General features: G+C 35.9%; 1 protein-coding gene across 4 annotated transcripts; it reads left to right on the forward strand.

Annotated features, from left to right (window-relative positions):
- LOC116273141 (E3 ubiquitin-protein ligase SHPRH-like) lies at positions 1 to 27,487 on the forward strand. Of its 4 annotated transcripts, none has more exons than XM_031662095.1 (12): positions 1 to 235; positions 1,975 to 2,274; positions 8,901 to 9,565; positions 11,780 to 11,909; positions 13,816 to 14,034; positions 15,942 to 16,020; positions 16,648 to 16,798; positions 18,255 to 18,363; positions 18,962 to 19,218; positions 20,811 to 21,470; positions 22,730 to 22,981; positions 23,798 to 27,487. In XM_031662095.1, the coding sequence occupies exons 3-12, from the start codon at positions 8,933 to 8,935 to the stop codon at positions 24,008 to 24,010; spliced, it is 2,703 nt and encodes a 900-aa protein (XP_031517955.1). In that variant the 5' UTR covers positions 1 to 235; positions 1,975 to 2,274; positions 8,901 to 8,932; the 3' UTR covers positions 24,011 to 27,487. The 4 variants fall into 4 exon arrangements, with proteins under 4 accessions (XP_031517955.1, XP_031517957.1, XP_031517956.1 ...); XM_031662094.1 differs by lacking the exon at positions 1 to 235 and adding an exon at positions 281 to 658; XM_031662097.1 differs by lacking the exon at positions 1,975 to 2,274 and having other exon boundaries at positions 1 to 658.
- The last annotated feature ends 225 nt before the right edge of the window (positions 27,488 to 27,712 follow it).

The raw sequence follows: 27,712 nt of genomic DNA on the forward strand, positions 1-27,712 counted from the left end.
GGGTGCTCTGATGAGCGCGTTCGCCTTGACCCCACGCTACAGCGCGCGCCCGGCAGCTAGGCGCTGTGGTTTCTGGGTCTCCCGGGGAACCCGTACACTATCCCGCAAAAAGCGCTTGTGCCCACCTCAAGCCGATGTTCGGTGGGTGGCGAATGCGTGCCCGTGATCTGCGGGATCTGTAGAGGAGCGCAGGCCTGGTGCAAAGAGACTCAAGAGGCTCGGAGAACCAGCTTGGGTAGGCGCTTGGGTGATGGAAGGTCAGGGGTCAGAGGTCGGGAGGGAGGGAGGTGGCCTCTGGCCTCCGGTACCAGGGAGGGAGGACGCTGGTTGTCCTGGAGCCCGGAAAGCTCAAGGGCTGACAGGGAGCCGCTGCGCGAGTCTTCCCCACCCCTTCCCGATCCCGGATTAGCGAACCCCGGACCACCATGTTCCTCCGGGGATAAAGTGGGGTCGTGGGAAAGGAGGCTGTGCTTCTCATGCATTGGGGCCTGCGGTGTTTGTCTCGAGCGTCCAACAAACACCCTAGGATCCGGGAGTCCGTCGTCACGCTCCTCGGCCTCGCGGTCGTTTGTTTGCTCGGCCTGCTGGGAGCGATCCGGCGCTGACAGCCCCGCTCAGACTCCGGGAGCCGCTTGTGGGTCTTTCGGAAGATAACTGAGTGGGTATCACCGTGCGCCGCAGATCTGCCTCCAGAGGCTGGAACTGGGCGGCCGCCTCCCTTCTTTGTGCGCGGCATTGTGTTAGTAAAAGGGGAGGCAGAGGCTTCTCAGTCCGACTCAAAGTTCTCCGTTACCTCTGGAGCCAGATTAATTACATTCGAATTCAGAACCACTCTTCCACGTTGTACAGTTTGGTAGTTGCTAGGTTTATGAACGAAGATAGGGTGTTGTTTGATGATTGATGGTCACTGTATAATAAATACAGTATTATTAAATAATGACCAGGAAGCTTTACACTTTTTCCAAGTAGTTGGACTTTATCACGAGGTAGAAATCTTAGATGTTTGATGCCTTCCAACTTGTACTTAAGGAACTTGGGGCTTTTTCTGAACAAAATAAGATAATTTTAAAGTTATTACTGTTACTTTAAATTATTCCAGTGGGCATTAGTAGGGATGTTGAAACTCTTGAATAGAAACGATCCATGATATCTCTACTGTCACCAAAAAGACTAGTTTATGATTAGTAAACATGCTGGAGACAGAGCAGTCCTGAGCAGTATTGTGATAATTATGTCCGTGTTCGCAAACCTGGACTTTCTAGAGCTTTGAAGGACCAGTTAACCAGTAAGCTGGCAATTGAGAATAAAATAGTTTACTTTTGAGAGATGCTATTGTATATCCTCTTTGTCCACCCGAAAGGAGCTGGACTTACAGAATTATTAAAGCTTTTATTATTAAGAGTTTAGGCTAGTAAGATTTAGGGGAAACAGAATTTGGTGGTGAAAAAACTTATGAGGGCATTTTTCAAGTTTATGTAACTAATATATTTTAGCATTTAGTAGATGGAAATACTCTCACCTTGCTGGAATTATTTCTACAGAAAAGGAAAAGATTATGTTAACCCTGGGTCATTAGGAGCTTCCTAGTACTTAGTAACGAGTGGGCTTCGTTTCCGTAAGACAACATTTTGGACAGGAATATGGCAAGTGTATAATCCTGTTTGCGCTTTATAGCCTAATTTGTTGGATTGTCTTAGTAATTTAACATTTTATGTTTATTTTTCTAGCATTCCATCCTTGTTTTCTGTTGAAGGTAAAGTTCAGTCAGTTTTCCTGCCTTGTTCTAGTATTTCATTTTTCTCAGAAATACTAAAGAATAGTTTCATATTACCTATAGTCTTCTAGAATGTGGATAAGAGAGACTTCTCTAAAAAGAAATATGAGTAAAGTACTGTTAGGTCCTCAAAAGGAGGGAATATATCCACAGAATTAGAGATCTTTGTTTCACCCTTTTTGTATGTGTTTACTTCCTAGTACTGACCTGGCATTGGGAGTACAGCACTGAATGGGATACTACTCCTGCCCATCTTTCAAAGTGAACATTGTAGCAGTTGGGATCCAGGAGAGAGAGGACCTTAACTCAGCTTCTCTGGTCATGGAAGCCTTTCCGGGAAGACTGGGATGGAGACAAGCATAAAAGCAATTCAAGCAAAAGGCTTTTACATTTAAATACAAGACAGTGAAAGTGTGGTCCATATAGAAAACTTCACATAATTACATTTTACCCAAACACTGCTAATTAAGAAGGAGGAAGAAATAGTTGTGACTGATAAGGTATGAAGAAAACTGGAAGAATATGGGATGTGGTTAGGTACAGAATTTCACCAGTACTTGACTTACTAGTTGCCATATTGCATTTTAGTCATAAGTATTTTTGACCAACTACTATTTTCTTTGGTGCGAAAAGTTAACCCTAAATAGAGATTTCCTTAAGTAAAGACTCAGTCAAAACCAAGAGCTTTTTGTTTGGTTGGTTGATTTTTTTGATCATGAATGTTTACTCAGGTAAGAACTGGACAAAGGCAGAGCATTGCTAGAAATTCTGGTATTGACTTTTCTGCAGTGTATTGTTATCACTGATAAGTGCCTTGAGGCACTAATATTGGAAGAATCAGTTTGAAAGAAAACATCTGAAGGAATGTGCAAATTATAATGGTGTACATAATTGAAAAGATACTGGGTAGGTTTCACCAGAGAACAGAATAAATAGTTGAAGTAATGTTTTCTGGTTTGGTAATGTGTCTGTTACAAAATTATTGTAGGAAACATGGCACATGTTACTTCTCACATTCCATTGGCTAGGACTGGTCACAGGACCATACTAAGCTGGACAGCCATTTCTCAACTACTCTATACTTTGAGTGGAAATAAGTGGATTTTAGTAGGCAGCTGGTTATCCATAACAAGATTTTTTGTAGGGATTCTAAAAAATAAAGGGAGTAGTGCCTGGGTGTTTCCCTGAGACATTCTGACTTAGTTGGCTAGGCATCAGGATTTTTTAAAATTTCCCTGGTGATTCTGATGTGCAGTCAAGTTTGAGAAGCACTGATCTGTGGTCCCCCATCCTGCGACATTAAAGTTTGGTTATTGTGAAATGTAATTTAGAGCAGGGGTCCCCAACCCCCAGGCTACGGACCGGTGCCAGTCCGTGGCGTGTTAGAACCGGGCTGCACTACAGGAGGTGGGCTGCAGGCAAGCGAGCATTACCACCTGAGCTCTGTCTCCTGTCAGAGCAACAGAGTCAGTAGATTACCATAAAAGCATGGACCCTATCGTGAACTGCATATGCTCAGGATCTAGGTTGTACACTTCTTATTAAAATCTAATGCCTGATGATCTAAGGTGGAACAGTTTCATCCCTAAACCACCCCCTCCCCACCCCACCCCTCTCCTCCGGTCCATGGAAAAATTGTCTTCCATGAAACCCGTTTATGGTACCAAAAAGGTTGGGAACTGCTGGTTTAGAGTATTCTCAGGATGACAATAAATAGCAACTACCATTTATGGAATACAGGCCAAATTTCTGGTACTGTGCTGTTGTACTTAAACTATTTCTAACCACAATCCTGCTATCATCCCCATTTTAGAGATGAGAAAATTGGCACAGAAGACTGCATAACTATTCCAGTGCCACACAGTTAGTAAATGCCAAAGCTGGAATTAGAATGAATGTAAGACTTCAAAGCATCGCGTTCTCACCTTTAAGCCACATTACTTTGCTAATGTGAGACTCTGCTAGAGAGTTGCTTTTGGAGTTTTCAGAGTTAATGATTCCATAAGAACCGTGTTATTAATATTATTATGGTTAGTGTGATACATTTTGTAACTGGCCCAATTCCCTTTCTACACTCCCTCTACCCCTTCACCCCCCATATCCATGCTTTTTGCCATGTGCAGTTTCACCCAGTAAAGAAGTGTAGTATATTTCTCCACTACTTAACATTGGGTCCATGGATATGTCTTGCTTTGGTCTGTGGCACCTTAGTGGTTTTTAAACACTTTGAAAACTACTTGTGTGATTGGATTTGCACTAATACACCTCAACCATTGCCATAAAGAACATTCCTGAGTTACTTTGCTGATCCAAGGAGAGAGGATAAGAACTATATTAAGCAGAGCCAAACTGCTTTTCCAGAAACCTAGCCTAGATTAACCTCCTTCAGCTAATGTGCAGATCTATGAGAATAAATGATTGCTGTATCAAGGTATTGAGCTTTGGGGTAGTGTGTTATACAGCATGTTTGTGGCAGTAGTTAACTGATAAGCCTAACTTTTCAAAGTTCCTGCAGTGACCTGACTCACTTTCAGTATTCCAGCTTATGCTTTGAAGAAAACTGGACAAACATAAACACTTAGGAAATTAAGAGCTTTCTATATTATTCCTCCAAGATAAGAGAGGATAAGATGCTTTAAGAGTAGTTAACCATAGCCAAGGATTAAATGAAGCACTGGCTAAGAGAATAGAATTCTCATGATTGATTTAAGCACTGTCTGATATATAGACTTTTTGCAATTATGTGAATGCTGTATATTTGTGCTGTTCAGTGCAGTAGCCACTAGTCACATAGGGTTATTGAGCACTTGAAGTGTGGCTAGTGAGACTGAAGAGCTGAGTTTATAACATTTGATTTTATTTACAGTCACACATCACTTAATGATGGGGCTGTGTTTTGAGGAATGCATCATAGACAAGTTTGTTATGTGAACATCTTAGAGTATACTTACACAAACCTAAGTGGTACCGCCGGCCTACTACACACCTAGGCTCTATGGTACAGCCTACTGCTCTTAGGCTACAAACCCGTACAGTATATTCTGTACTGGATACTGTAGGCAGTTGTCACACGGTAGTATTTGTATATTTAAACATATTTAAATATGGGAAATGTACAGTAAAGATATGGTATAAAAGATAAAATATAGTACAGCTTTGTGGGGTGCTTAGCATGAATGCAGCTTATAACACTGAAGGTTGCTCTGGGTTAGTCAGGGAGTGAATGTGAAGGCCTGGGACAATACTGTACAATTCTGTAGACTTTGTAAACACTGCACGTTTGTGCTACACAAAATTTAGTAAAAAATAAAGTAATGCAGTCAGGTGCGGTGGCTCACGCCTGTAATCCCAGCACTTAGGGAGGCCGAGGCGGGCGAATCATGAGGTCAGGAGATCGAGACCATCCTGGCTAACACAGTGAAACCCCGTCTCTACTAAAAATACAAAAAAAAAAATTAGCTGGGCATAGTGGCAGGTGGCGCCTATAGTCCCAGCTATTCGGGAGGCTGAGGCAGGAGAATGGCATGAACCCAGGAGGCGGAGCTTGCAGTGAGCGGAGATCGAGCCACTGCACTCCAGCCTGGGCAACAGAGCGAGACTCCATCTCAAAAAAATAAAAAATAAAAAATAAAGTAATGCATTATGATGTTACAATGGCTATGATGTCACTAGTCCGTAGGAATTTTTCAGCTCCTTTATGGAACCACTCTAATATTTGGTCCCTTATTGACCAAAATGTCACTATGCAATGCATAACTGTATTGAAAGTTAAGTAGTCATATGCAGCCATATGCAGCCAATAACTACCTTATTGGATTTGCTTTGGCCAATAGTAGACAGAAACTACTTACTTGGAGCTGCCAAGGAAACCGCCTTCCTTTGAATCACAGGGCCACCTTGTTCCTAAATAAAGGTTCAATCATCAGGGAAGGAGAATAGACCTTAGGCAGGTAAATAATGTCACTTTAGTTTCTTTATGGTTATTGGTCTATTCATATTTTCCTTCTTGGGCCAATTTTGTTCATTTGTATTTTGTTAGCAAAATTTTATCATTTATCATTTTATCCAGATTTTTCAGGTTTATTGAATAAAGTTATATTTAATATTAAAATTTCTAAATCTCGTGCATCTACTTTTTGTTTCTGCTCTTTAAATCAACTTTAAGATATAGTTTATATATAAGAAAATTCAATTTAAAGTATATAATTTGATGAGTTTTGACAGATGTATACTCTGCAATCATGTGTTGAACATTTATGTTCCAAAGCCTGCCTTCCTGTTCCTTTGCTGTCAGTCACCTCTTTTCTACTTCCTTGCCCCTGATAACCACTAATCTGCTTTCTGTACTTAGGTTTTTGCCATTTCTAGAATTTCATGTAAATGGAAGCGTATAGTATATAATCTTTCACATCTAGCTTCCTTCAGTTTAGCATAATGCTCTAACAGTTCATTCATGTTATTTTACAGAAGTCTCTTTTTATCACAGAATGGTATTCCATTGTATGAATATGCCACAATGTGTCCATTCACCAGTTGTTGGACATTTGGGTTTTCTTCCAGTTTGGGGCTTTTAAGAGTAAAGCTGTTGACGTTGAAGTTTAAATTTTTGTGGATTTATGTTTTGATTTCTCTTGGATAAATACCTAAGAGAGGGATTGCTAGGCTGCATATTAAGTTATATTCAATTTTATTAGAAACTGATAAACTTTTCCAAAGTGACTGTGCTGTGTTCGAATGTTGGAGAGTTCAGTTCTGTTTGAACCATACTTGCAGTGTTTTAAATTTTTGACTATTCTAGTGTGTGAATAGTGGCATCTCATTGTGATTTCTGGGTTGAATTTGCATTGCTTTAATGACTGATGCTGGTGAAGATTTTTTCTTGTGCTTATTTTACACTTATGGGTCATCTTTGGTGAAATGTCTGTTCAAAATTTTTGACTGTTTTTTAAATGTTTATCTTACTATTGATTTGTGAGAGTTCTTTACATAGTCTGCAAACATATCCTTCATCAGATACTTGATTTGCTAATATTTTCTCCCATCTATGACTTGCTGTCATATTTTGATGACAGTATCTTTTGAAGAACCAAAATATTTATTTTTGATGAAACTTAATTTATCATTTTCTTACATAGTCTCTGGTTTTTGTTTCCTGCTTAAAAATTTTTGTGACTTTTTTTGGGCGAATCCAATGCCATTTACGTTTTCTCCTCTGTTTTCTTTGAGAAGTTTTAGTTTTAGCTTTTATTTTTATTATCTATTTTTAGTGAACTCTTATATTTTATGAGGTAAAGCTTCATTTTGTTGCATATTGGTATCCATTTACTAAAAGGATACCTTTCCCATTGACTGCCTCTGAACTTCTTTCAGAAATCAATTGACCATACATGTGTGGATCTACTGCAGGACATTTTATTGTGTTTCATTGATCTGTATGTTTGTCTTTACACCACTGCTGCGCCATTTTTATTTCTTTTGACATGCGTCTTGGAATCAGTGTAAATCATTCAACTTTATTTTTATTTTCTAAAATTATATTGACTTTCCTGTATTGTAGACATTTTAATATAAATTTTAACATCAGGTTGTCAGTTTCTACTAAAGAAACCTGTTGGAATTTTGAAAGGAATTGCTTTTCTATAAGTTAATACTAAGAAATTGACATCTGAACATTTTGAGTCTTCTAGTCCATGGACATAGTATGTTGTATAGATCTGTAATTATATACTATTATACTATTTTCTAAATTTTTATGTATGCTTGAAAATTTTCAGAATAAAAATATAGTAAGTTATCTTTTGGAGAAATTTAAAAATCAAAAAGTTTACTATATTTATGCACATATTTTTAATTTTTGCTTTTTATTTCCTTGTGTGTGGATCCAGATTTCCATCTGATGTTATATTTCTTCTACCCAAGCGCTTCTAACATTACTTAGATTTTAGGTATACAAGTGATAAGTCCTTTTGGCTTTTGTCGATCTTTTTTTCACCTTCATTTTTGAAAGATATTTTGCCGAGTTTAGAGCTGTAGGGTGGGAGCAGTGGCTAAACCAGAAAAATAGGGCAAATCTAGAGAGAAGTCCTCACTTTTCGGTAATTTAATCATGGCATACCTTATTGTGATTGTTCTTTATGTTTGTCTTGATTGGGTTTCATTGAGCTTCTTGGTTTTCTGGGTTGATGGTTTTTATAGAATTTGGAAAATTTTCATGTATGATTTTTTCAAGAAGTTTTTTGTATCCTTTCTTTTCTGCTGACATTCCAGTTTTATGCATGTTTGACTCCTTAACATTGTCCAGTAGGTTTCTGATGTTCTATTTATTGTTTTTTCAGTCTTTGTTTATCTTGGCTTCATTTTTGACAGTTTCTGTTGTTACTGTTGTTTCCATTGTTTAAGCTTATTCTCCTCCTTTTTTTCTTTGCCATTTCTAATGTGCTGGTAATCTCATACAATGTGTTTTTCGTTTCAGATGTTGCATTTCCATCTGCATAAATTTTATAGGAGTCATTTGTATATCTATAATTTTTTGTCATATTCATATTTTCCTCTACCTTCTTGAACATATTGAGAATATTTACAGTAGCCGTTTGAATGTTTGTTTCTGCTAATTATATCATGCTGGGGCTTTTTGATTTTTTTCTTGTCATGGGTCTTATTTTTCTGTTTTATTTTCATTTTTTTTTTTTTTATGTGCCTGATAATTTTAGATTTGATGCCAGACATCTGTGTTAGATTTTGTTTCACTCTTTTAAAGTATTGTTGGGCTTTCTTCTGAGGGGCAGTTAAATTACTTGGGATTAATTGAGAGATTTACCTTCCTATTATATTGCTCATTAAATTATTTCTACAATTTATTTTATTTTATACAACAAATTGCCTTTACTAAATTTATCTATTAAAGACTAGTAAAACCATTAGAATTTATTTGATGTATAGATTATGGTTAATATGTTCATTCCTTAGTCATATTGACCTGGTAAAAAATTGCTCATTGCTTTATATCTCACTGAAGATTTCATATTATGTTTATGGGCTATGAATTTATGCTGAATTTCTCATCTGGTAACCCTTAAGTACTAAATCATCTCTCGGTATACCTCCTGTTGTTTCATTTGTCCTCTAGAGTTCACAGTTACCAGCCAAGAAAACTTGAAAATGAGCAGCCGGAGGAAACGTGCTCCTCCAGTGAGGGTAGATGAGGAAAAGAGGCAGCAGCTTCATTGGAATATGCATGAGGACAGAAGGAATGAACCTATCACCATAAGTGATGATGATGAGCAGCCCTGCCCAGGTTCCGATACCTCTTCTGCTCATTGCATCATTCTAAGTGATAGTCTGAAGGAAGAAGTGGCTCACAGAGACAAGAAGAAGTGTTCAAAAGTGGTGAGCTTCTCAAAACCAATTGAAAAAGAAGAGACTGTTGGTGTTTTTTCCCTTTTGTCTGTAAAGCTGAATATTGTGATTTCTCCCTATCACTTTGACAATTCCTGGAAAGCATTTCTAGGAGAATTAACTCTTCAGCTTCTTCCTGAGCAGAGTTTAACTGAAAATTTTTCCGAAAGGAGTATTACATTGGTGAGTTCAGAGTCAAGCAATCAGTTCCTGATTTATATTCATTCAAAAGGTGAAGATGTAGAGAAACAAAAAAAAGAACCAATGAGTATTTGTGACAAGGGTATTCTAGTGGAGTCATCCTTCAGTGGTGAAATGTTAGAAGATTTGGGTTGGCTGCAAAAGAAGAGAAGAATAAAACTTTATCACAAACCAGAAGGAAATCACATTATCAAGGTACTCCATTTTTTGTGGTGTCTTTTGAGGCTCTTCTACCTTGGCAGTCCGCTTTTAAATTAACCTATGAGAGAAGTCTGAAAAGCCAGCAATAAGCCTTTCATTATTAAGTTTCAAAGTACACTTTAAGCTTTTAATAACTATTAAAAGTATGTTACAACTAATCATTTTCAGGCTACACTTTTTCAAGATCTTCCATCTCTACTTTCAGTGACTTGTTTTGGTCCTCATCATCTGTTCCTCTTACTGCAGCAGTCATTTAACCATTTCTCTGTTTGCTATTTTGTGTTTTCAAATGCTTCGATTTTGTCTCTGGAATTGTATGATGTGAATGCAAATGAAATTCTGTTCATTACTGCCTACAGAATTAAGCATGATCTTTCTAATCTGGCACAGAAGTTGTCCCTTGACAAGCCCTTGAGCCTTATTTACCCTTTATTACTCTGCTTTTTATTTTGTCCCAGAAACTCCAAATTGATTTATTTCTTCCATATACCACAATGACTGTCTGTGTCTTTGCTTTTGCTCTTATAGTTCCCTCTGCTTCAGTTGTTCCCTTTCCCTGATAATTTCTGGTTATTTTTTAATATTTAGTATAGCATTAATTCACCCAGGGAGATCATTTCTCAAATCTATTGGTGGTATTATGTGCCCTCTCCTCAGAATCTCTGGTAGATTTTTTTTTTTCTTTTTTTTTCAGCTTTGGCAACTTGTCATGTACTTAACATTTTATATCATTCCCCTTTGGTAAACTATGAAGCCTTTCATCTTTACAGCCTAGTAAAGTACCTGGTACCTAAATTTTCAGTAGATGAATGAATAAATTTGTAATTTATTTCAGTCTCTGCCATTCACTGGCCAAATAACTTTATGTGAATCATTTAAATGCTCTAATTTCAGTTTCTTTATGAAATGTCAGTAATACCCATTCTTCTTACAGCATAAAATTTTGTTTAAAATGAGGTCAGATAATGTAAGAAAGTATACTTTGCAAACTGTGAAGCGAATTAATATGTTTTTATGTTAAACTTGAAATTTTAAAACGTTAATTTCATGTTGTTTAACCGAAAACTGTTTCATATATTTCTTGCATCAATAACCTTAGTTATAGTTTTAGAATTGTCAGAAGGAAAGGAGAAAATTTAGAATTATTAGATTGCAATTAATTTTTCCCTGTACAGTGAAACTGTGTAACCAGACATTCCCTCTCTTTACTGATTTTGCCAAAATTGTGGCTCAGTGATAACAAGTATGTAACAATTTATGACTCACATATCTGTGTTCTATGTTCCCTACAAACCAAGTCTTAATCTATTGTGTTTTTCCCGATCCTGAATTTTACAAATATTTAAACATTTATTGCTGCTGTAGTAAGACATCTCCAAGCAAGCCAAGACAGAATACAAACAGGAATGAAATACACTTTGTCATTCATTTCTGTGTAAGGCTGGTGGATTTCTGTTCTTTAGTGCTGGAATATGAGATTCTCAGTGATTAGGGACTCAGGTACAACATAGTCAACATGAAGTAAAGGGAACTAACATTTATTGAGTGTCTACCATTAGAAACTTTTATAGTTATATTATTTAAGCTAGATGTCTCTCCATTTTGTAAATGAGAACACTTGGGTCAAAATAAATAGGTTATTTTTTCTCCAATTCATTTAGCTTCTAAGTATCAATGCCAGGATTCAAAATCAAGTCTTTCAACTGTAAAACTTCATACTACATTGCTTCACTAGGGTCAAAATATTAACATTAATCAAGGTCTGTTTTTTTACACGTTTTAGTGTTTGATTCAGTAATAAGGATGCCCAAACCTAACAGTGTAGAAGATTCCTAGCATGTATATCATAATCTTCTGGGGAAATCTGCATTTTTAACAAACTTGACTGATTAATTCATTAGTTTTGGGAATCATTTTATTAGTAGATAGAACTAGGTGTTCTTATCGCATTCTCACAGGTTCGATTTCAGTTAGGGAAATATTTTTTTCCAGCAACTCGAATTGTACATTGTAGGCACTTACATTTGTAATTTGTTAGTGAAAATGAAACACGTGGGGAAAATTTGGTAGGTATGTATTTATTATTTGTGACACAAATGCTATGAATACCTTTAAAAATAGTGATGCTAATTTTTTTCTTTCTTATGTCCTCATAAAGAATGGTGTATTTCAAATATAACTACTTTTATTTTGATTAATTATTTGTAGGTTGGAATTTATCTTTTGGAAGCTGGCCTAGCAAAACTAGACTTCTTGAGTGATGCAAATTCAAGAATGAAAAAGTTCAATCAGCTTATGAAGAAAGTAATGGAAAAGTTACACAATTATATTATTCCAGGTAATGTTTACAGTAAACTTAAAAATTGCTATTACTTAGGAGTTGTGAGTTTTTTTCTCTAAGTGCTGGACACAACAATCAGAAAAACAGCTGATAAAGTCATAATAAAAATTAAATGATTATATGGCAAATTATGCTTATTTGAAATGCACCCACTAATATAATTTATTTCTTTGGTTAACTCTGTGTTTACCTTATTGTAAATATTAAAGGAATATTTGCAGAGTCAATATGCAAGTCAAAAGGCAGAGTGTAAAGGGATCTGAGCTGGTTGGGATTTTTGCATTATTCCTGTGCTTTTATTTTGTCATGGCCAGAAATTCTTGGCTGGCGTTTATTCCACCTCTCCTTTGCAGTCTGACAAATAATTTCAAAAGCCTGGTTCCCATAAAGACCAGATAACTTTGCTCTGTTTCTTGGCAAGACGTTGCATCTTTGGTCAGGACTGCAGATTCAGAGTTGTCTGCCATTGGTCACCATGGGAGAGTGTGGATGGCTTGGTGCAGCTCATCAACACTACTGGAAAAAGAACCCAAATTCTCCAAGTTCTGCTCATGGTGGGTCAGCATTATTTCAGGTGCAAATTATAGAACATTGTCATACTGGAGTATTTGAAAATCAATTTCTAACTTTGATTGTTATTTCTCTAGTACATTTTTTGCAATGCTTTATAATATCAGTAATAGTAAATCATTTTGCAAGTTAGATACTTTAAATGAGGAAGCCTCTGGTTTTGGGATTAGAAGGAATGAATTTAAGTACATGTAGAGTTTTTAAAGTTATGGTCTTTTAAAAATATTACAAATTTGTACATTTTAAAACCTGGTATCTAAGGAAAGCTTCAAATTTAGCTATTAATCTTAGATTATATAATTACAGTAAAAGTCTAAAAGAACCAAGCATAAAGCTATACATTAATTGTGAAGTTTTGGAAATTTTACATGGCATATTTTTTATTGGAAAAAAGTAAGTCATGAATTTTTTGGTGTGATCTTTTAGTTTTAGAAGTTATGAGGTGTGTCCTGTAAAAGTATATAGGCCTCTTTCAAAGCAGTTCAGAAATAAATGATAGACTTTTTTACCTTGAAAGAGTTATGTTTTTAATAAAGAACCATTAACTGAAAGGAGTTTGTAAATATGTTCAAGGTTTTTATTACTTTTTTCATGTTATAGTAAGCATAAATCTTCTTCCACAGAACAATTGTGCCCACCAAATGAAATTAGTATTTTTACTATTTTACAAATTTGCATTGATAACTTAATAATCACTTGTCTTCCAATTGGCTGCTACTGCTACCAAATGCCTATCCTTTTTTAGCATAAGAAATAAAATGAGAACCTGTTTCTTATTGGGCATAGAACAGTTATGTCTCCATATGGATTTTGTATGTTAAAATTGTAAAAGTAAAATAAGTTGTTCCTGTATAAACTTCAAACAGTATTCACATTGAGTTCCTCAAATGTTTGTAAAATATCCGCAATGGACAATACACGTGTCAGCTACGTGTCAGCTTCTCTGAGGGGCTACAAAAATGAAAAACTTTGCCTTTGTCTCACTGGGGAAGGGACCAATGGACATAAATGATTGCAGTTGGTACAGCAGTAGATTACAATGTAGTATTACTATATCCAGAATATAAAAGTATTGCACAACAGAGGAGAACATAATTCCAGCCAGGGAAAGCCAAAGAAAATGCCATGGAAAAAGTAGCAGTTAAACTTCCTTGAAGAATGGATGAGTAGATTTTTGATTAATGAAAAATTAAAGATAGGGCCTTTCAGTGACAAAACACGCTGAGCAAGAACCCAGAGTTGGGCAAGTTCATCGTATGCTCTTAGAATAAGAATTGCTTATAGTTAGAAAAGTCACGTCAGTTTTTGAGTACATTTGTTGTGTGATGTACAGATGTGTTGGAAGAGGATGAAGATGATCCGGAGAATGAGCCAGAGGGACAAGACATTGACGAGCTGTATCACTTTGTGAAACAAACACATCAGCAAGAAACACGGTCCATCCAAGTGGATGTCCAACATCCTGCACTGATCCCTGTGTTGAGACCCTACCAAAGAGAGGCTGTCAATTGGATGCTACAACAAGAGTGTTTCAGAAGCAGTCCTGCTACTGGTAAGAATAAGATGTTTAAAGAAAAATTGATTAGAGAGATCACATCAGAGACAATTAGGGCAGGGGGAAATTAATCATTAAAATAAACATCCTGAAAATATAAGATAAAATGGGTGCTATGAACAAAATTATTTTCTAAGAAATTCTTTAAAATTGAAATCTAGAAAAAGGAATTTGTGGGTTTCTTCATTCAGAAAAGTTTGAAATGGTTTTTCCTGCCAAAAGGAAATCAAAGGCTGCCTCAATTGGAATTTTTGAAAACCAAGAAATTTTTTTTACATTCCTTTCAAACAAACAATTGCTGTTCAGAATCTGGTCCAGTGGGAATCTTACTGATCATCTGTAAGAAACTCACAATATAATGGTGAATGTTAGTGACAGAAAGCAAATTTACAAAAGTAGGAGACTTATGTGTGACTAATTTACCTAGATTTTGCATTTTTTTCTTTACAATAATGTCATCTGTTGAGTATTTTTATGAAAGTAGTAGTTTTACGGGAGGCTTTTATGCCACTTCTTTATTGCTGTCTTTTTTCAATAACTTTGTGGGGGTAAAAGTGATTTTTGGTTACATGGACGAATTGTGTAGTGGTGAAGTCTGGACTTTTAGTGTACCCATCACCTGAATAGTGTATATTGTACCACTATGTACTTTTTCATCCCTCACTTCCCTTCTGAGTCTCCAGTATCCATTGTACTACTCTGTATGCCCCCATGTACTTATAGCTTAGCTCACACTTGTAAATAAGAACATGTGGTATTTGTTTTTCTGTTCCAGAGTTACTTCACTTGGGATAATGACCTCCATTTTCATCCAAGTTGCTGCAAAAAACATTATTTCATTCTTTTTTATGGCTGTATAGTATTCCATGGTTTCCATGGTGTGTATACACACCTGCTCCCCTCCACCCACATTTTCTTTATCCACTCATTGATTGATGGGCACTTAAGTTGGTTCCATATCTTTGCAATTGTCAATTCGTACTGCAATAAACATGTGAGCATGGGTGTCTTTTTGATATAGTGACTTGTTTCCCTTTAGGGAACAAGTTCCAGTAGTGTTCTGGAGTGAATGATAGATCTACTCTTAGTTCTTTGAGAAATCTCCATACTGTTTTCCATAGAGATTGTACTAATTTGCATTCCCATCAGTAGTGTAAAAGCATTCCCTTTTTACTGCCTTTGTGCCAGCATCTATAGATTTTTGAAATTTTAATGGCTATTTTATTCTAGAAGATAAAAATATGAAATACCTATTAATCTCTAAAGAAGCCAACTAAAAATTACTTGCTGTTTCATTGGTGGGTAGAGACATGCTACTTATTTGGCATTTGGTTTAAATAAGTTAAAATATTAAGGGGAAGGATAGTGGAAGATTCTGGTAGAAACAAACTCAGCACTTCTGAGTTACGGTTTTAGATATCTTTTTCCCAGTTAAGTAAGCCTTTCTTCTCACTCTCAGACCCATAGAAGAGGTCAAGTCTGATTCGGGTAAATGTGTTAGCCAGCTGGCATATGTCTATTGAGTTATTCAAAGACTTCATATAATTTATTGCAAGATTTATTTAAAAAGACTCATTTATCAGGTAGGGACTGGTTATATGTATCGGTTTTCTGTTAATTCTCTGTAATCAGCTACAGTTTGCTTATCTGTCCCATTATTTGCTGATGTGGATTTGTGCCCAAAACAAAGAGAGCTAAAGAGTAATACCAGAAGAAAGGAAACTGAGGGACCTTTAGCTTTTTACTTACATGTTAAGTATGTGGCTTTTCCAAAATGAGATTTCACAAGAATATGGGTATCACTATGTCAGAGTATCCTCACAGTTAACCTATTCGTATTTTAATGTGATTATCTGACTGAAGGCAAAACAAAAATTTGTTATTATGATTATATTTTTCTTTAGAAAGTGCCCTGCACTTCTTATGGCGAGAGATTGTTACATCTGAGGGTCTGAAACTCTACTATAATCCATATACAGGCTGGTAAGGCAAAATTTTACTTATATGCTTGATTTAAAAAATAAATATAATGAAAAACTGTCTGAGATTGTTAGCATATCTGTAACTTTGGCTTTACCTCATGAAGGAGTCAGAGGTGAAGTCTTACTAGACATCTCTATGGATAGGATAGATTTAGAATTAATAGCACTTGTCATTTTTCAGTGAATGAATTTGGAATAATAGACATAAGGTGCTTAGTTATCAAGATTTAAAGAGATTATTATTCTAAGTAAAAATGTTATCTTGTTTATTATGGGGCCAGTTTTTTTTTTTTTTTCTTAGTAATCATTAAACATCATGAATGAATCAGTAGTTATTGCCCTTTGTATTTTTCTTTTTATTCATAGATTCATAAAGGTCATAGAAAGAAGGCAGACATGTTCTCTTTTGACTGCCACTCATTTCTGCGGAGTTACTTGTCAGCTTAGGCAGTTTTTTTGGTTATCACATTTCTTATGTTCGTAATCTAAGGTTTGAATTATTTTACCCTAAAATACAGTTTCAGTAAACTTAGACTTTATGCATTGCTTCCAGTTCTCTTTAGAAAAAGTATAATTTGTATTCACATTCTTGTGATGTGATTTATCTTGTTTTTTTTTTTTTCCTTAGCATCATTCGTGAGTACCCAAATTCTGGGCTGCAGTTGCTTGGTGGAATTTTAGCAGATGAGATGGGTCTTGGAAAGACAGTGGAGGTTTTGGCTCTGATTCTGACACATACTCGACAAGATGTCAAACAAGATGCTCTCACTCTTCCTGAGGTAGGAGGGGTACAGTAGGGCTTGCAAAAGCAGGGGACATATGTTCTCGAAAAGCATCATATGTTGAACATTTGCTTGGCACTTAAGTCAACACTTTCTGTTCACTCTGTGGGTAATGATTTATATTAGTGGTTAGTTAACTTCAAGTGGGCAGAGAGAATGGGGTGTTTGTGACCCAGAAGGTTTATTTTTTAAGTAATGTTGGCCAACCTGGAAGAGAATTAGCAGTCACTTACTAAACTTCCTTCTAGTTGGCAGAGAAACTCCTTTACAAAAGTACTGTTGACTCCTCAAATGTTTTGTCACTAATAAAGTCTCCATATTACTACTAAATATTTTTAAGAGCTATTTAAAAATATTGTACAAATCTCAGATATATAAATCTTAGAACCAAATAATTAGAACTTTGTTAAAGAACAGGTAGCTTAGTAAATAGATTGCTAAATGAAACAAATTTCAAGTCCTTGTCCCAAAATACATAATTGTGTATAAAAATATAAATTTTAGAGTTACAGAAACAAAATCCACTAAGGCAAATATAGTATATAGCTCATATTTTCTAGTAATGAAATCCAAAATCAGCGTTTACATTAAATCTTGCTGAAATGAAGTCAGTAGTTAAAGGTGTAATTATAATTAATTACCTCTAGGATCCACCAGTCTCACAGCTTTAGCATTATGTTATCTTTCAGTAGGGTCAAGTTTGCAGAATTAGCCTTTCAGATTTGAATAGGAAATAGAAAAAAATATGTTTTCTTTGTAGAAATGTGACTTGGAATATGTTGATTTAGCTCAGTAACTTCTCTCTGAGATGTCCTACTCATTACTCCTTTAATTCCAAGTTATTTTCATATCATTATAAATTCAATGGGTTAATTTTATATTTAAATATACCTTTAAAAGTTAATTTCAGGCCAGGCACGGTGGCTCACGCCTGTAATTCCCAGCACTTTGGGAGGCTGAGGCAGGCGGATCACGAGGTCAGGAGATCGAGACCATCCTGGCTAACATGGTGAAACCCCGTCTCTACTACTAAAAATACAAAAAATTAGCCAGGCGTGGTGGCGGGTGCCGGTAGTCCCAGCTACTCAGGAGGCTGAGGCAGGAGAATGGCGTGAACCTGGGAGGCGGAGCTTGCAGTGAGCCGAGATCACGCTACTGCACTCCAGCCTGGGTGACAGAGCGAGACGCCGTCTCAAAAAAAAAAAGTTAATTTTGGAGGTTCCACACATAACATTTAGGTAATTTAAGATAATATGCACATTTTTTTTAAGTGATAGCTAGCTGTAAACTCAGAAATAAAACAATGTATGTATCTACAGCTATTTGGCCCTTTCTCTTGCAAGTTTTTTACAACTGTTTTGCATTTCCATAAAGAAGGAAAGTTAATTTCAATAAACAATTCAGAATACTGAGAGCAAAACACTGTGTAACTACTGACTGTTGTTTGTATCAGGGAAAAGTGGTGAATTACTTTATTCCGTCACATTATTTTGGAGGAAAACTGAAAGAGACAGAAATCCAGAATATCGAATTTGAACCAAAAGAAAAAGTTCAATGCCCTCGTAAGTATGACATCTCTTAAAGGAAATACCTTTTTGTAGTGATCTTTGCTAAAGTTCTTGCAATCCTTAGAGATATCTTGTAATTGTTATAAATAATTGTTTTTACAGTTATGTATGCTTTTCATAAATGAATTCAATTACAAGTCATAATATCTTAACAAAAGTAAAGATGTATTCTTTTGTTTGACTTGGCCCAGGTAGTTCTTGCTCAATCTGTTGTATTTAAATCTCTTTAGCTTGCAGTTTAAACCAGGCTTTATTTATCTTTTAGGAAATGAACGTTTCATATACTAATCATAGCGTATACTTAAATAATTGTGAGAGTTTTCTTTTATAATTCTGAATGATTGTTGTTTTATAATATTAACAATTCAATAAGAGTAATTCTTCCTTCAATTATTTGTATTACACTAATTTGTTTCTTAATATGCTGAGATACATTTTTATTACATATTTTTTCAAAATGACACTATGTTGTAATAAATCTTTGATTTATTTTTTTCTTAACTCAGTCCTCATGCAGATTAAGATTAACCAAGTTTTACTTTCTTTTCATTTTAATTATTTTGACTGAATTAGCATATCCTTTTACATTTAGCTACACGTGTGATGATCCTGACAGCTGTGAAGGAAATGAATGGAAAAAAAGGAGTGTCCATCCTTTCCATCTATAAGTATGTCAGTTCTATATATAGATACGATGTTCAACGGAACAGGAGTCTTTTGAAACGGATGCTGAAATGTTTAATTTTTGAAGGTCTCGTGAAACAGATCAAAGGCCACGGTTTTTCTGGGACTTTTACATTAGGAAAGAATTACAAGGAGGAAGATATATGTGATAAAACAAAAAAGCAGGTAACAGAGCTTAAGTTAAGCTGCATATTAAGTACATGTATGTGATACCTTACCGAGTACATTGACAGATCCTACCTTGACACTGAAACTCTTACAATCTGAAGATAAAAAACAAAATAGGAAGAGTACTTATATCTGTAAGTTATATTTTCTACTTTGTGGATATAAACGCCATGAGAGTAACTTTATTTTGGCTATCATTAAACCCAGAGGATAATGCTTGGCACATAACAAATACTCAGATATTTATTGAATGAATTATAAAATTAGTTGGCTAAGCGTATTATAGAGTCTAAAGCATCTTCTGTATTATTTATTTATTTTTTAGTATTTTAGTATTTTTTTTAAGAGACAAGGCATCTGTCTATTGCCCTGGCTAGAATGCAGTGGTCATGCCCTGGCTACAATGCAGCCTTGAACTCCTGTGCCAAGCTATCATCTTGCCTTAGCCTCCCAAGTAATTATGAGTACAGGCTCATGCTACCATGCCTGGTTAATTTTTCTTATTTTTTGTAGAGATGGGGTTCTCACTGTGTTGCCCAGGCAGGTCTGGAACTACTAAATTCTTATTTTCTTTATATTATTATCTTATAAAATTTCTGCATTTTTGTTAGAAAACTGCTTCTGTTGGGCCAGTAATTTCAGTTTGCTTTTAGGAAAATAGTTAAAATATTTGCAATCATAAATAAAGACTAAAGACAACAACTCAAAATGTGGAACTAGCAGCTTGGCCACCAAGAAAAAGACAAAAAAATTATTTCCTGGAGTAGAAAGTCTGGTATTGTCCTTGGGTAGCATTGAAGACAGCAATCAACTGTGCTTTTGGTAATCCTGCTACCACCAAAACGAGAAAATTTCTCATTGAATACATGTTGTGTCTTAACTCCCCTGTTCGACCTCAGCCCTGATATCACTTGGAGGAAGCCGTCCCTGTTACCTACCTGCCTATCATACTCCCACTATGTTGTACAACCCTCTTAGGTATTCCTATAGCATCATTTTACTTTTTACTGTTCTCACTTTTCCAGTAGACCCCTTTGAGACCAGGGGCCAAATATTGTTCATATTTGTGTCCCTAGCATCTAACACAACTACTGGCACAGAATTGGCATTTAATAAGTAATTATAAGAGAGGACACATGTAGAAAAGGGAAGGAAAGAAGGAATCAAATTGCTAATTGCAGTAATCAGTGGATTATCTTTTACTTTCTTTGGATGCAATATGTTAGTACTTGGTATTTTTGTAGTTGCCCCAATTTGTGTATTTATGTACTTGAAAGTACTAGTCTTGTATTGATTCAGGCAGACTAAATCATAGTATGTTAATAACAAAATATCGGTAGCTTCCTTTATCCTAATTTTTCGTCTCTTCAAATCTTATACTTGTAGAGCCTTCCTTTTCTTTTGCGATAAAGTGAGGGTCCTTACAGAGGGCAGATTGGAAGCCACTTATCAGGAGTGATTCTCCTCAGGGAAAAGGGTAGCAAAGACTGGCTGCTAGATTTTTATATGAAGTACTTACATAAAGTCAGGAGTTTAATTTCAGAAGTGCAACTATGTTGAAATCAATTAATTAAATATTTTTTTCATAGGCAGTAGGGAGTCCAAGGAAAATTCAGAAAGAATCTAGAAAATCAGGGAACAAGGACACAGATTCTGAATACTTGCCATCAAACACCTCTGATGATGATGACGATCCTTACTATTATTATTATAAGGCCAGGAGAAATCGTAGTAAATTGAGGAAAAAGCCTGTTCCATCCACAAAAAAGGGGAAAAGTCAACCATTTATCAATCCCCATTCACAAGGTCCCTGTCCAGCTACTAGCAACTCTGGAATAACTGATGTTGCTATGTCTAAAAGTACATGTATCTCTGAATTCAGTCAAGAAAATGAAACAGAGGACTGTGCTGAATCTCTAAATCCTGATGTTAGTGATGTGCCACCTTCTAATACCATGAGTCCCTTTAACACCTCTGATTATCGCTTTGAGTGCATATGTGGTGAACTTGATCAGATAGATCGTAAGCCTCGTGTTCAGTGCCTGAAGTGTCACCTGTGGCAGCATGCAAAGTGCGTGAATTATGATGAGAAAAATCTGAAGATCAAGCCTTTTTATTGCCCCCACTGCCTTGTTGCAATGGAGCCAGTGTCAACAAGAGCAACTCTGATCATCTCTCCAAGTTCCATCTGTCACCAGTGGGTGGATGAGATCAACAGGCATGTGAGGTCATCATCTCTTCGAGTCTTGGTAAGGCCACTTGGACTAGAAGGAGAGGAAGATGTGAAGTTTTTCTTGTTCATGATAGTTTCCGAATCTTTGTTTCTTTGTTGTTTATCCTCAAAACTAACTGAATGATTTAATAGTAATGTTAAAGCTTAAAGAAAAAAATTGAGACTAAGAACTAGAACAGTACAGTGTTATTCTTTTCTAACATCAGAATTTCAGCAGTGTAAGCATTCTGAATATAAAGATGTGAACACTTTTTAAAAATTCTTGAGTATGTAAATGAAAAAATCTTGGTATAAGCATTTATAGTCTTCAGAGAGAAATGCAATCTAAAGGCAGCACTGTGGTATAGGAGCTACTTATCTGACCTGCCATCTCTTAGCTCCAGAATCATCCTCTAAACTTCAGTTACCTCAGCTGTAAAATAAGAATTTACTTATAAAGCAAATCTTTATTGACCACTTATTATGTGCCAGGAACTGTGCTGAGTTTTAAAAATAGTATCCAGTCATTTGTGAAGATTATATGATTTCATCAAGTACTGGGCACATAGTAATATTATTGTTTCCTAATATTAATAACCCATCACTAATTTCATTCTTCCTTCTTTCCATGCAAATGTTACTGAAGGTTTTTATATTTCATCCACTCTACATAGGCATGGAGAATACAGTAATAAGTAAAACAATTTTTGCTGTTAAGAAGCTCTGTTCTGTGTGGGTAGGCAAAGCTTTGAGTCTTAGTTCCATCAGTTTTGAGCAAATCACTTTATTTTTCTTATGTGTGGGATAGGAATGTTAACTACCAACAGAGTTATTGTTGAAGTTTGGAGATAATGTTTAGCACAGTATCTGAAATATAAAAGACGTTTCATAAATAATAGCTCTTATTTTTCTACATTTTCATACCATTGTGCTTTCACATATGCTATTGATTCCATCCTCTTACCTACATATAGCCCTTTTCTTTTTTTACCACCTATGAGAACCTTTAAGATATACCTCAGGTTTTAACTCCTCTGTGATTTCACCTTCTCCGCTACAGAATTGGTCTTTCCACTGTGATGCTGTCATGTTTACATTTATTACAGTTTGTTGCACATCAATTATGTAATTCATCTTCCACACTGGAACATGTCTTTCTCTAAACAGATATGGGATCTGTCTCATAGCATGAATGCTCCTAAGAAAATAGAGAGGACTTAGTAAAGGTATAAATGAGTGAATATTTCATTGCCTTTAGTGAGCCTTTTTGCAGTAACTGCCTGTATTATTTCCTAGGTATATCAAGGAGTGAAGAAAGATGGCTTTTTACAACCTCATTTTTTGGCAGAACAGGATATAGTTATCATCACCTATGATGTACTTCGTTCAGAATTAAATTATGTCGATATCCCACATAGCAATAGTGAGGATGGGCGTCGACTACGGAACCAGAAGCGCTATATGGCTATCCCGAGCCCCCTAGTAGCTGTGGAGTGGTGGAGGATCTGCCTTGATGAAGCTCAGATGGTTGAATGTCCCGCAGTAAAAGTGAGAGTTTCTGCAAAATCTTTTGAGGGCTGGGGAAGAAGTGGTAAATGGAATTAGGGGAACTTGAGTAGTTTAATAGTTTAAGCACAGTTAACCTGTAGTACTGATATTGGTCAAAAGTTTGTTATTAAACACTACTGGTGCTTTTCTCTTGTGCTTTGAACTACATAACCCTTTGAAATTAATTTTGTACTCTGTGAATCTTTGCTCTATGTGAAATATATATTTCTCAGTAAGATGTCAATTTATATGTGATGCAAATCAAAGTAAACTGTGTTTAGGAACTTCTATAAGCATTTCTGCTAACTGGGAGCTCATCATGTAGCCTCAGATAGCTTTGAACCAGAGTTGACTTTGACAGTCTTTTAAATCAGAGGCCAAATGGTAGCAGAAAATACTACTTTAGAGACAGAATTTTAATTCAGCCTTTGAATGTCATATGTCTTTTTTCTTTTGTCTTTGGCCAGTCTATAACCTGAACTGAATATATGAATCATATCTATTAGTGTATCTGGAGGATAGAGTGATGTAGGAGATGGATCAGTTATTCAGGGGGCTTTTTCATTCTGTATGTATTTGAACTACCCCTCTGTTTTAGGGGACTGCGTGGCAGCTTCCCATTAATGAGAACCACTGTACTGGAAGATGGTCCATTGAATATGACATTCAACATTAAGTATGATAACTGTTAAATAAAAGCAGGTACATCTCACCGGAAGTGTAGCTTTTAATGGGCTGTTTTTCATGAGTATGACTTCTGTGTTCTTTCTCTGGTTTTCTGGATTTTGTTTTTATTTCATTTTTCTCTCTCATCAGGCTGCAGAAATGGCCCAGCGTTTGAGCGGGATTAATCGGTGGTGTATCAGTGGCACTCCAGTACAGAGAGGATTAGAGGGTAATGTATGTTTTCCTGATATATTGCATGCATTTGGAAAGCTTCATTTTTTAGAGAGAAAAGTATTGTTATGCTTAACCTTTGCTGAAGTCCTTATTGACGTGATGATTCATGTCTTTATAGTTGACTCCTAATAGTTTTAAGCATTTATCTTTTTAAATGGGACTCAGATGATTTTTCTGTTTATGTATATGAGGACAGATATATATTAAGAGGTCTCATTACCTTAAGTTGAACAATTATTGAACCTGCCTAAACAGCATAGATATGTCTGAATTAAAATCAGAGTTCCAAAGTCATAAGTAGAAAACAGAAAGAATCTAACCCAAAAAGAAACACTAACCCAAAAAGAAACGCCCAAAAAGAAACAAAGGGTAGAGGCAGGGAGGAGGAGAGGCAGAAAAAGAGAGAAAGGGAGTTAATTTCAATTGACTGTGTCTATGAAAATGGAGACTAGTTTTTATTGTGTGAACCCATGAATACTAGGGCCATAATTTTAGTAATTATAGAAGTTGTTAATAGCCTTATAATGTCACACTATATGTATATACCATTATTCCTTGTACCATTCCTTTTCTTGAACATTTAGATTGTGTCTAGTTTTTTCCTCCTCTCCATACATACATTGAAATTATCCTTCTACGTTAATCTTATTCAATATCACTTTTTCTGTAGAACAGACACTGCATTTCTAAAACCTTTATTCAAGTTGTGAATATCTAAAATGAAAAGTTTAACTAAATCTTGTTTTATGTATTTCCCTAAAAGCTGTTATTAAAGTGTAGTTAAATTACAAAATTTAAACATACTTGGAGTTCTGTAGTAAATACTCATCTTCAAAACTTATCTTTCTGAAAACCCAAGTTTTCGTATGTTTGTGTTCAGCAGCATGACTTACTCCGCTAAAACAGAAATCTCAGCATCTGTTACTTTGACCTTTAAAAGCAGTATTTTCCAATGATTATTTTTAGGAGGAAAAAGTTTTCTAGTAATATTTTCTAGTATATATTTAAATATGTGCATAACTTAAATGTTACGTTTAGATACATATTTATAGAATCATATCAGGTTCAGTAAAGGACCACATTTAGTGGTCTCCTTTCATGTTTGGAAACTGTCGAAATTATAAATAGGCATTAATAAGGTCTAAGATCTTACTCAGCTCAAAAGTTAGCTGAGAGGATATAGAAAAGAGTATATGATTATCAGAGTTACTCTTTCTCATTTTAATATTGAGAGAATATGAGCAATAATTTCTTAGTTCCTGGGTAGGTTTTTTTGGAGATATAAGATGTTGGCAAGTGTTTTGAGCACCTGTCACCGTTCAACAAATTCTTGAGTAATTTTTTAAAAAACAGCTTTATTTTATTTATATCTTTGAACTTCATTGAGGTATGAATGACATAGAATATAACTAAATATTTAAAATACCACATTTGAAAAGTTTTGACATGTATGTGTAGCCATGAATATATTTGCACAATAAGGCAAGTTTCCTCATGTTCCATGTCAGCTCCAAAAGAGCTTTTCCAGACTTTCTAGAAATTTGTCTTTCCCCCTTGCCTCCATATCTCTCTGGTATCTTTATGATTCTTGCAATTAAATGGTTTTTTTCTAGTTGTCACACTAGGAATGTTAGCCTACTCATGACTTACTATGTTGTATTTGGACATGGAAGTCTCATTTCTTTTCTTTTTGTGCTAAACTAGGGTTTCTCAACATTGGCCATATTGACATTTGGGGCCAGATAATTCTTCTTGGGGAACTGTCCTGATGTTTTAGGATGTTTAGCTTCTACCCACTAGATGCTGGTAGCACTCCTACAATTCTGACACCCAGAAATGTCTTCAGAAATTGCCAGACTGAAATAATGTCATCTACTTGGAATGTCAAATATGGAAGAACGCTTCCTAACACTTTCCATCCCCTACACTGTGTGTCTACATAATGTATTCATTTGTATATAGAAATCATTGGCTTTGGGGAATATAAAAACCAGGGTTTACATCCTGACTTATTAGTTGTTTGTCCATAAACAAATTCCTTAAACATTTAAGTCCTTATTTTTCTTATCTGTAAAATAAGGTGTTTTAAAGGTGAATTATGATGAAGTATACAAAGGATTTAGCACAGTACCTAACAAATATTAAATATTCAGTGAATGATAGTTGCTTCTACTTCTGCTTTTGTTGGTTTTTTTTTCCATTTATGTAGTCATTTATGTATTTTAGTGTTTTGAAAGTGTTGACTTTAAAATAACAAATGCTTTGTGATGCATTTATTATTTCATTTATTATTATTTATGTGTTTCATTTATTTCTTTGTGAGGTAGGATAGAATCTTAGTCAGATTTTTGCTGTTAGGAAACCACAGACTGGATAACTACAAAAAAGATAAGTCTATTTAACTCACAATTCTAGAGGCTGGGACATCTAAGAGCATGACACTGGCAACTGGCGAGGATCATCCCATGGTGGAAGGTGGAAGGGAGTACATAAGATAGAGAAAAGCATCAGGGGCTGGACTCACTTTGTGACAACCAACCCTTGAGATAACTGACCCAATCCCGCAATAATGACATTAATCCCCTCATGAGGGTTCCACCCTCATGAATGAGTCACATATTATTAGGCCCCACCACCTAACATTGTTCACTGAAGTTTAAGCTTCTAACACATGAACTTTTGGGGGATATATTCAAACCATAACAGATGATAAGCAAAAGTACATACAATCCCTGATCTATTGAGCTTACAGCTTAGAGGAGAACATATATTTCTTAAAATATTTCTTAAATACTTAGATAAATATCAAAATTGCAATTGAGATAACTTTCACAAATGAAAAAAATGGAAAATTCTAACTATAACAGGTTTCATTAAAAAAAATCTTATTCTGTAACATCATACAATTGGGATGCAGAAGGAACTGACAACTGAGCTGTGATCTGAAACATTAACATGGGCTAGGTAAAGAGGAAAGAAAAATTCTCTATTGTAGCGAAAACAGAAAATATTAATGTAAATAGATCATGTGGCAGAAATAGTGTGGCTAGAGCATAAAGAGCTAGGGAGATGATGGTGGATGGAGAGTCTAGGTGAGTAGAGATGGGACCATCCATGGAGGATGTTATTCCCCATGTTAAAGAATTTTGTTTTTTTTCTTAAAAGTAGTAGGAGCTATTGAAACAATTTAAACACAGTGGTTGGGGGTCATTTTGTGGTTACATTTGTATTTCAAAAGATCACTCAAGTCGCAGTGTGGAGAGTGGTTTAGAAGAGGGTAAGAGTGGGTGTTAGGATATCAATTGATTGTCTATAAGAAGTAATCTAGGCAAGTGGTGCTGACACTTAATTTGGACTAGGTTTGTCCTAAAGGTACAGAAAAAAGTGGATAAGGCAAAATTAACAAGCCTCCAGGGACAGATCAGGAGATACCAAGATTTCTGACTTGCATAAATCCGTGAATGGTGACTGGTTTCCCCAGTGAATATTACCAGAAAAGAAACATGGGCCAGGCGCGGAGGCTCACACTTGTAATCCCAGCACTTTGGGAGGCTGAGACGGGTGGATCATCTGAGATCAGGAGTTCGAGACCAGCCTGGCCAACATGGAGAAGCCTCATCTCTACTAAAAGTATAAAAATTAGCTGGACGTGGTGGTGGGCGCCTATAATCCCAGCTAGTCGGGAGACTGAGGCAGGAGAATCCCTTGAACCTGGGAGGTGGAAGTTGCAGTGGAGTCGAGATTGCACCATTGCCCTCCAGCCTGGGCGACAGAGCAAGACTCTTTCTCAAAAAGAAAAAAAAGGCCGGGCGCGGTGGCTCAAGCCTGTAA

The sequence above is a fragment of the Papio anubis genome, unplaced genomic scaffold (genome assembly GCF_008728515.1).
Source record: "Papio anubis isolate 15944 unplaced genomic scaffold, Panubis1.0 scaffold391, whole genome shotgun sequence".
Lineage (NCBI taxonomy): Eukaryota > Metazoa > Chordata > Mammalia > Primates > Cercopithecidae > Papio > Papio anubis.